Raw genomic sequence first — 10,825 nt, forward strand, 5'->3', positions numbered from 1 at the left:
TCACATCAGCCAGCATTAATGCTGGCTGACTGGCAGCAATAAATGCCATAAAACATAAAATGCTACACAATAAAAATGCCCAAAATATCTATATAATGTGCCCAACCCATAATACATGCTCAAACTCACACATGAGCTGACATACTTTGCTAATACCCTCTCTCAGATCATGGGTGATCTGATACAATACAATGACACAATGATAAATGACTCATCATAGTCCATACAATAGAGAACCACCAAGTAGAACCATGGATTCCCAGGCAATGGGTGATCAAGCCACCACCAAGGTGCCTCGGAGAGAACCTAAGGCCGATGCCAATCGTACCAGCTCCTGAAAATAGAGAAGATCATAGTAGCTCTCAATGTCTGTCAACAATGCCTCTAATGTAGCACATATAATGATCCTGTCACCAATACTGCAGTGCATAAATGACCATGGATCCCCCTCCTTTGGCCAGACCGCCAAAGCGTCCCCTCATGTGAGCTCCAGATGAAAGCCACCCGCTCTTTGTCAAATAACCAGCCCATCATGAACCTGAATGTCAATCCTAGCTCTAGGATTTGAACATGCCAAACTTTGATCAATGCGTCAGAAAAGTCCCTCTCTAGATCCTGTGCATCTGTATATACTATAGATGTATAGATGTATAGATGAGGTGCAACTGCCCCGTCTCACCACCCTCTCACACTCCCTCTCTAGCATTGGAGAGTCACGAGGGATGACCTCATCACCACCACTAGAAAGCAACTGAGGAAGGGGCCATCAATCCCTTCCCATGATCTGTAGAAGCTGATCCTTTTCATGCCTTGGACTTCTCCTTGGCCGGAGAATCGGAGTCTGAGTCGAAGACAAATAATGACTCATTGGAGAAGTCCATATCCCGCTTCATTGTTTGCTCCGTCTTCTTGAAAGCCGCTAACACTTTGCAGTCCTTCCATAAATGACCTTTCTTCCCACAGTGGTAATACTGGGTCTTCGACTTCTTCTTCTTCAAACCCCTCTGTGAAGCTGCAAGAGCCTCACTAGAGCCTGATGAAAGCCTCCCTTGTAACCGCTTCTGTATAAACCAAGCCTTCATCACAGCACTCCATGTAGGATAATCAGATCCATGTAACCTATCATCAGTGGATGTACATGCAGGAGCCATCGGTAGAGGATTTAGAAGAGAAGTAGAGAAAAGAAGGTATTTGGAGAGAGAACTCAGCCAAAACACGAGCACAGACTGCAAAAAGCAAGAGTTCACATATAGTATAACCCAAAATCTAACCAAAACAATAAGAAAACTGTTATGAAAAGTTTTAAAAACAACCAAAAACAGCCTGAAACAGCACAAATGGCTTGATAATGCAAGCGCCCAGCCAGGAGGAGATGCAGAGACACCAAAACACAGGCTGAAACGGACACACAAGCTGTACAGATGCTGACGTTAGCAAAAAAACGTAGGTAAAACAAGTCACCTAGTTGAAGCAACAATCGCCTGATCAGCAAGGGTGAAAAGAGTCTTGAAATTAGTAAGAAAACACAGCAGGAGCACCGATCTTGAGCTCTAATACTATGTCAGAAGTGGAGCAGCAATGGAAGCGTAAACATATGCCGTACTAAACTGCTGAAACACAAGACAAAAGAGAAAGGGAAAGAAAGAACACTGAAGAACACAATACAAATGAGAACTCAGATGTATACTCAGGAAATGGAATCCATATATCAGGCATGAGACTATCGCATACAATAGCGAGTCATTGGCTGTGTGGGCACTAGCACCGGCTCCTCTCTCCACAAGACCTCCAGGTGGTGAAGTGACTAACTAAGGAGGCAATATCTAAACATGAATAATGCCATAAAATATGTCAGGTCAGCCAGCATTAATGTTGGCCGACTAGCAGCAATAAATGCCATAAAGCATAAAATGCTACACAATAAAAATACCTAAAATAACTACATAATGTGCCCAGCCCATAATACATGCTCAAACTCGCACATGGCTAACATACTCTGCTGATAAGATCTTGGTCAAATTGAGGTTGGGCAGTGGCCAATAATTGGGTAGGGTAAAGTATTTTTCTCTCAACTAATATTGGCTAAAATTTGAGTCTACAGGCTGAGTTTTGCATGGGCAACTTTGCCACTTGCATAGTCACCAAGGGTTTCTAAAACAAAAGGTGTAAAACACATTTTATAGGTTTCATTCCAATTTCCTAAAACATTAGAAACAAGTTTCATTTGAGATGGAAGAAAACTATCATGAGACTCTATACATATAGAGTGTGACTCATATAATGTAATTTATCATAATTCATGATCCTATACAATGCAAATGGAGATTCAACGTAGCATCAGCATATACATTGATCATGGTCCAATATCCATGACGACATTAGCTTTAATTATATAAGATAAGAAGCTATCAATACATGCATGCACCATAGACAACAACTCAAGAAAATTTATTGCAATCAATGTCAATGTCCATGTCAGTGTGTCAAATGAATCCACAACAAACATCACTTACAAAAGTTCAAACGCATTTTTTAGGATAGGGCTTTTTTGGAAATTTAAAATAGATGTTCCATAGGTTTCTGAAATGCCCAGGCATGAAACAAGTTTCCTAACCTTATTGAACGGGTTTCTTGGCAACCATGGCCACTTGGCATGCAGCTAGACTGGGGGAGGCCATTCTAGGGCAGTATGGGCAGTTGGGCAGCACCAAAAGGACCATTTGCAGTGGGCAACAGCGGATCTGGGGGATTTGGCTGGAAATTTTCTCACAACCAGCAGCATAGATGCAAATCAAACTTATATATCAAAGACAAAAAGGTTGGTAGAAGTAACCTTCTGATACCTAAACATTACAGGCATATTTCATAACCATCTACCGATAATAGTTTTAAAAATTTAGCTCCCAAATAATTCAATTTCTAACAAGTTTCTGGCAGCAAACTTGAAGGGAAGGCTTTCAGAAAAGTTGAAGCGATAGGCACGTGGTATAAGTAGAAACTATTACTCTACTTACCCTCAGTAAAACTGATGGTATGATGCTGCTGCTCTTTCTCTTTTGTTACAGGACTTATAAACTTTGTGTTCATGCTAAACGACCTACAATTTTGCTCAGAGCTCAAATCGACAGTGTTGGCCTTAGCTTCAGCTGAAAAAGCTGCCACTGTCTGCATATCTATTCTGCAGGCTGGAATATCATAAGGCAGCACACTCTTCCCATTTGGAAATCTTGTACCAGTGTTAATTTCCTTCTCAGGCAACCTGTTCATACATTGAGAAGTTCCCTGATTCTTCAGGTCATCACGAGCTTTTATGTACACTTGAACAAACTGCTCCCTATCTTTGTCAGAAGGATCAGTAGCATCCGCAAACATTTCCCAAGGAAAGCTTGCAGTAGTTGAAGAACTTGCAGCTGGTTCTGACAACCCTAATGCTGCATCAGATCCTGCATTTCCAGATGAATAATCGAATACCAATGCATTCCCCATCAATTCCTCAGCCGCTTTTGCAGATCCAAACATGTTGCCATTAAGAAATCTTACTTCTTTATTTTCAGGCCTATGTTGCTGTGTGCATGAGTCCACAACAGGAACTTCTGATGATAAATTTGCATAATTATTACCATTTGAGCCTGTGATGTTCTTTGGCATTGCTTCTCTTTGTTGAAGTGGATCTGTACCTTCAGCCATATCACTGCCATCACTTGCATTAGAGTGTACCATAGCATCATTGGATGACCCCACCCATTCTTGAACTATGTTATGTAATTTTTCTATCGAAAGTGGTTGAGCAAGTTCAGAGAATTCAGTATGATTGTTTGTAGAAGTGAAAATATTCACAGAATTTTTTGCCTGTGAGTCAGTTATTTGTTGCCTTGGTGCTGTGCATGCTTTAAAAAGCATTCTTGTCTCATTAATATATGAGCCTGCACTTGCACTGGCTCCCACAACTGTGCATAAGTTGCTCACTTGCTCCTCCCTCCCTATAACCACTTGCTTGATCTCTATGATGTCTCTGCTCTTTGGCTCCTGCAAGACCTGTCCGTCAATTGACATATCCATATGTCAGACCTACTTAGAGGAAAAACAAATCTCAAGTCTTTCAACTTACCATTGTAGGCTTGCTTCGCCTATGTGGCAATGGAGGCTTTCCAGTGCTAGGAGGACGTGCCTCTGTTTGTGTAGGGCTGGAACTTGGAACTGGATTCGGAAAACAAACACCTTTAATCAATGCATGTCCAGTTGATTTGGATGGATTTGTCCTCGCAAGATTACCAACAATAGGTTGAGAGCTTAGTTCAGCTTTCTTTCGCTGCACCTGCAGCTTTGGTCCAAATCTATTCCCAGAATGGGTGTTAATCCAAGGTCCAAAACCACTTTTCGAAGGGATGATGTTCGCACTGATCCTCTCTTTCCCAAACTCTTTTGCAGAATTAACAGTATGTGCAGGGACATGGTTTGCAGGGATCCTCTCTTTCCCAAACTCTTCTGCAGAATCAACAGTATGTGCATTCTGACCATGTCCTCTATCCATGATTTGACTAGGGGAAGCACCCTTCGAGGATGTGATTGCTTTGTCTCGTACAAGAACAGAGCATTCTTGTTCTTCAAGATTCTGAAATGCGTTCTTCTGGCAGCTACTGATCTGAATCGTTTCAGGAACCAACTCTTTAGAGCCACCTTTGACAAGCTCTGACGCATCGTGTGACTTGAGCCTTTTGAGCCATGACGACCTGAGTGCTGGCTCAGGTGTCTTGTTTCCAGGATCGGACGGTGTAAACGACAGCAAGCTAGCGCGAACCATGCTTTTACTGGGTGCCTGTGCGGTGAAGCCTGCCGAAGCCATGATAAAACAGTCCGTCAACAGACCGCCGAAGCGAGTCTTAATCCGACGTTCCCGACATGCTGTGTGCTAAATCGTCAAGTGAAGCTGTTGCGTATGTCATAAGCAAGCGTGCCGATTGTCGCTACTGCAGCCCTTCGATACTGGTTTGACAACGCAGAATGCGATATTCCATGGCGCTGTGGAGGCCACGAAGATCGTAAAAAAGCTGCGAAGGGGAACGGCAGTCATATCTGCCATACGGGCTACAGCGCGTCTGTCACAACCCAGCGAGAGAAAGACAGACAGAAGACATCCATCCAGCATCATCCAACGGCCGTTCGTCGTAAACGACCTAGCGAGAGAAAACGAGAGGCGGAGACGAAAGAGAAGAGAGGGCATCCATGGCGCATGTTTGAACGGCCCTTCTTGCTGTACGACAGAGACAGTCAGAGAGAGAGAGAGAGCGAGGACATCCGACATCCATCTGCCATCCGTCATCCTCGACTAGGTGAGCGCCGCACTTTTTTTTTTCAATGTTTGCTTAGTAGCAAAAAGTGCATCCCAGAACCCACATGCACAATAAGGGCGTGCTCTCACGCCTCTAGGCTATGCCTCGCTCTTCACACTCTCTAAGCGCCTCGTTGCACCTGCCACCAAGGGAACATGGGCAAAGAGAGAATCCAATAGTTTTTTTTTTTTCTTAGAAGAGACTGTAATTGTATTACAAATAAAGGGGAAAATAATAGGTATTCAAAGTTTACATCTTCTTATATACCTATTAGCGAAAGGTTTTGCGAAGGGCCAAGTGGCGCATGCAAAACCTTTAGGTGGTTTCATGTGGCCCACCCCATGCCTGTCATTTACTAACCCTCCCGTCGTCCACATGCCCATTGCACACCCATCATCTGCACGCATGTCATTCACAATGCCCGTCCGCATGCCCACCCACCAAGTCCCAGCAATGCCGAGAGGGTATGAGGCACGAAGCATCAAGAGGGCATGAGGCGTGAAGCGCCTCATAGCCTTTTATCAAGAAGCTTAAGCCACATCGTAGGATAGTAGGTCAACATAGCCTTTGAAGGCTAATGATTCAACTAAGTTGATTCATGCAATTAGGTTTAGGTGAGTTGATTCTACATGTTTCTTGTTCAAGTTCATGTTATTAACTATATTTAGTCATGATGCACTTCTAGAATTCTTTCAATTGACTCCTTGTTGAGGAGATGGAGCTCTACATACTAATGTTCCCCAATTGTGATGTATTTTCGCATCACTAGATTATGTAGCATATTGAGAGTGAACATATCAAGAATGTAATTTGTTGTCAAGTTAAGTTTGATAGATGACTAAGCAAACAGTGTGTCATCCCAAGTCAACAAAAAATCAACGAGAATCGATCATCAATGCAATGTTTCCATTCATGATAGTCATCCTTTGACTACAATACTAATGCATAGAGTGACTTATTCTAGAAATAGTAGCCATTAAATTGTGAATCATATTAATCTTACCAAATTGAAGTTGCTTTTAGCCATATCTAGCCAAAATTGATATGTGTCTTTTGAAAAATGTACAAGAATCGCATGTTTGTTTTTTAACGGACCATATTAATCTTGTTGAATTGAATGTATTTCTCAAAATATCTAAGCAAAATTAATATATCTATGCATGAGATGAACAACACTCACAAGTTCATGAAGTTAATTAGATTTGGTTGGAAAGTGTTAAATAACATGAGTTGTTGTGTTGATAATAAGAACTGGCAAAACAAAAAACCAAAACCCAAAAAGTTGCTCAGTCAGAGTTTGAGATGTGATGGCTTTGACATTTCATTATTTTTTGGTTAAGAATGCTTATAACTTCATAAAAGCATAGTAATACACAAAAAAGTACATGAATATGCTATACAAGCAATATGTCAAAGAGTTGGTACAAGTCTCCTTGTTGTGTTATAATTATAAGGAAAAGTGTCATTCCCCTATCTCTCAAGAAGATATGCATTTTTATTTGCTTTTCTTTACTTTCCTTTACCATTGATTATGACAGAAAGAAAAAAGGCAGATTTTAACCTTGTGAAAGGTTAAGCATGAAGGTTGCAATTGCCTTTATTGAAGTCAAGCTTAAAATGATAATATAGAATTGAATGATTGGACCACCTTAATTCTAAGTGCAAAATTATTAGTTTCATATTTAAAACTAGTAATAAATGTTATTTAACCATATTGCCTCTCTATTACTATTAAACGATTAACTACAATCAAAATATTGTGGGGGGGAAGAGGGGATTGTGTCAAGCCACTAACCACTAGGGCTTAAGGAAACATACAAGATAGATATGGAAGAAATAAAAGAACCCAAAACACATGGTGTATTGTCTATTGATAAAATCTATATATTGTAACCACTCTTCTTGGATTACAAACTCTATGTCTAAGACGATGGTTGAGACGAAACTCTATCAAGATTATTTCTTGACCACTCTATGCAATCCAAAACTCTTTGCTACAATAATATAATGAAAGACTATGCTTCATACACTAACCAAAATAACTTGAAATCCTCTGTGGGCAGTTGAATGTACTTCAACCTGTTTTCTCTAATAAAACTTATGACAAATACTCCCTTATAGTAGTAAAAACTATGTCTCATAAAACACCTACAGCATTAGGTACAAAAAGCTTCAAATATGTCCACTCTCTTATCTATTCTAAACAAGCTTTATGGTAAAGAAGGCACCCATAACAAGGTAAGAAACATTGTATCTTGAGTTCTCTGAAGTCCAACCATGTAAAGATTGAGTATACAATAGAAAAATGTCTCTAAAACTCCCCAAGGTAGTCCAGTTCATTCTATTCCAGAGATAGCCAAGCACACCCAGGTGTATGGCCTGATTTCTTCATATTTTTACCCTCTTTTCCATTATGCTTAAGTTGGAGATTTTCAATCTTCTAACCCTACTAAATTTCCTCTTGCTATTCATGTTGATGACGACACCCAATAGGTTGTGTTTCTAGCTCTAAAATCCTAAAAGGGTTGCCCCATTCATGACTTCATGTTGCCTTATTATGCTTTGCTTTTTGCACTTTATTGGCTACTCTCATATCCACTTGCCCATTTTCTCCCATAAATAAAATTTGGTCACTTACTTTGTTCTTGGGCCACTTGGATTTAGTCTCTTTTATCTCCTAAATGTCATGGCCAACTACTTATCCACTTGATCTTTCACCTAGATGTGAAGACTACCTCTAAGTCTTGTCATACACTCTTAGCAAACTAGTTGTAATTCTCATAAACATAATCAGTCACTCTGGCTAGGAGACACATTAGATCTTGACATAAATAAGAATCTCGTAGAACTTTAATATGTGGATATGCACTGCCATGACATCCACCCTATCTAAACCTGCACATCCTCTTGCATGTGCTACCTCACTCTTTTGCAGGTTTGAGATCTTCTTCATTCTCTATAACCTCTATATCTTCTTCTTCTTCAATATCCAGCTCTCCCTCTTTTTCTTTAAACTCTGGCTCTTCATCCTCCTCCAATTTTCTTCTCTTGAATAGTCCTTTTCAATGACTAGGATCCTCAGCTTTGTATCATCTAACATACATGTGGTATTATCTTTCGAATATTAGTAACAATACTATGTATCCATCATGGTTTGTCACTCCTTGCTCTGAAAACTGTTAATCTAGACCACTGTGTAGAAAACTATTCATAATTTTTCATTTATAACTTAGATGGCTAAGCCTTGTGAAACAAAACTATAGCCTCAATCCCATCTACAACTTTGTGAAGACATCAAAATCAAATTCTCAAAGCTTCAGCCCAAGATTCTGTGCAGCCTACAATTCACTTTTTCTACACACAACCCACTATGAACATTAACCTTCTAGAGCCTGTATTTTCCACTTGCTTATTTAGTGACCAAACTTGGTGGGCATATTCCTTAGGTGTAAAGCTCATATTGGATGTGTGATGTCAAGGGAGGTGAGCCATGAAGTGGAAGCACGAGCGGGAGCAAGAGCTACAGTGGAAGGAGTGAGAGAGAGAGAGAGAGAGAGAGAGAGAGAGAGAGACATCAAATGTGGCAACTCCAACAATCACAATGTGTGACCGGCCTTCCCTTTATTCAGATGTCACTGAAAGAATAAAGAATGAAGTGACAATGATGGGTGCCTACCGCCTGTAGTGTGCAGGCATGGGTATTGTTAGTGTAGTAATGCACAGGCGGCTAGGCGTAGAGGGGCCTTTACCCCCAACAACCTCCCACTTAAAGGCAAAGCTACGTTAATGAGGAGGGAAAAAAGAAAAAATAATGAGAAAAAAAATACAAGTGTACATATGTACAATAGGATGAGGAAAGATGTCATCTCATCCTACGCCCATCATCTTCATAAGAAAGACAAAATGTTCCACTGAGAGACTTTCAATGAGCAAGTCTGCAGGATTTTGGTCAGTCAAGATCTTGACAAGATTAATAGTCATATCCTCAATGACCTCACGAATGTAGCAATACCTCACCTCAATGTGTTTTGCCTTCACATGGAAGACCGGATTCTTAGCTAACTGGATAGTACTCAGAGAATCCAAATGTAGTGTGGGGATAACATTTGTCATACCAAGGTCAGTAATCAAATGGCCTAACTAGATGGCCTCCTTGCAAGCCTCATAGCAACAACATACTTGACTTCTATAGTGGAGAGGGTTGTGCATTTCTACACCCTGGACATCCATGAAACAACACCTCCTGCAAAAGTGAACAGATAGCTAGAAGTGGACTTCCTACTATCTGCATGTCTTGCATAGTCAGAGTCAGTGTACCCCATGACTCTTGTGTCCTGGCTACCATAACAAATGCACATATCAGCAATGCCCTTCAGGTACCTCATGATACCTTTCACAACATCCCAATGTCTCTTGCCTGATTTAGCCATATAACATGCCACAACACCAATTGCAAAAGCAATATTTGGACGGGTGGCTATCATGGCATACATAAGACTGCCCACTGTAGATGCATAGGGAATCTTGGCCATCTCGACCTTTTGCTCATCTGTTTGTGGACAATTAGCATGTGACACCTTCACATGAGAAAGCAATGGATAGCCAATAGGCTTCATATCCTACATACGGAAGTGCTCAAGGATTTTATGGATATACTCCTTCTAGGACAGATAGAGTAGTCCCTAAGACCTATCACGCATAATGCGCATACCAAGTACATGTCCCAAATCTTTCATCTGAAAGTTCTTTTTGAGCTGAGCCTTGAGAGCATCTAGCTCATCATGAGCTTTCCCTACAAAAAGCATATCATCCACATAGAGTACCAAAATCAATAATGAACCATTATGGGCTTTCTTCGTATACAAGCACAGATCCATAGCACTATATCTGTAACCTTGTGACTACATAAAAGCATTGAACTTGCGATACCATTCCCTAGGTGCTTCCTTTAGACTATAAAGACTCTTCCTCAGTCAGCACACAAGGTGTTCCTTACTAGGCTCTACAAAACCCTTAGATTGTTCCATGCATATCTCATTATGCAAGTCCCCATGTAAGAAAGTAACCTTGACATCCAATTGATAAATATCCAAGTCAAGCTTGGCAACTAAAGCCAAGACTAAGCGTAGGGTAGTCATCTTGATCATAGGAGAAAAGACTTCATCAAAATCAACACCATGTTCCTGCGTAAAATCCTTAGCAACCAATCTGGCCTTGTATATTGGCTTGGGGTGGCCAGGGGTACTTTTCAACTTGTACACCCACTTGCAAGACAAAGCTTTCTTGCCACTAGGAAAGGAAATCAAGTCCCACGTATGATTCTTATGCAATGAGTCAATCTCAAACTGTATAGCCCTCTTCTAAGAGTGACAATCACCCCATGCGCGTAGCCTCATCATAGGTGAGAGGCTCTCTTGCATATGTAACCAATACATAATCCATGGAGGGTGTATAATGGTCAGGAGTTTATCTATCTCTAGTAGAATGCTTGAAGG

At 40.8% G+C, this 10,825-nt stretch overlaps 1 protein-coding gene across 2 annotated transcripts in view; it reads right to left on the minus strand.

Moving 5' to 3' along the window:
• The window catches only part of LOC148027178 (uncharacterized), an 86,073-nt gene extending 80,708 nt beyond the window's left edge, over positions 1-5,365 (minus strand). The window contains exons 1-2 of one of the 2 annotated variants that reach the window (XM_087691727.1): positions 4,109-5,365; positions 3,015-4,026 (exon numbers count right to left, since the gene is read on the minus strand). In XM_087691727.1, coding sequence (XP_087547853.1) covers positions 3,015-4,026; positions 4,109-4,843 — 1,747 coding nt within the window. In that variant the 5' untranslated portion in view covers positions 4,844-5,365. Of the gene's footprint in view, positions 1-3,014; positions 4,036-4,108 lie in introns of both variants that reach the window. The other variant, XM_087691726.1, reaches the window with a different exon arrangement.
• Positions 5,366-10,825: the final 5,460 nt, after the last annotated feature.

Source organism: Lygodium microphyllum, chromosome 13 (assembly GCF_053477565.2).
Source record: "Lygodium microphyllum isolate KBCC chromosome 13, Lygodium_microphyllum_v1.1.10, whole genome shotgun sequence".
NCBI classification, from domain to species: domain Eukaryota; kingdom Viridiplantae; phylum Streptophyta; class Polypodiopsida; order Schizaeales; family Lygodiaceae; genus Lygodium; species Lygodium microphyllum.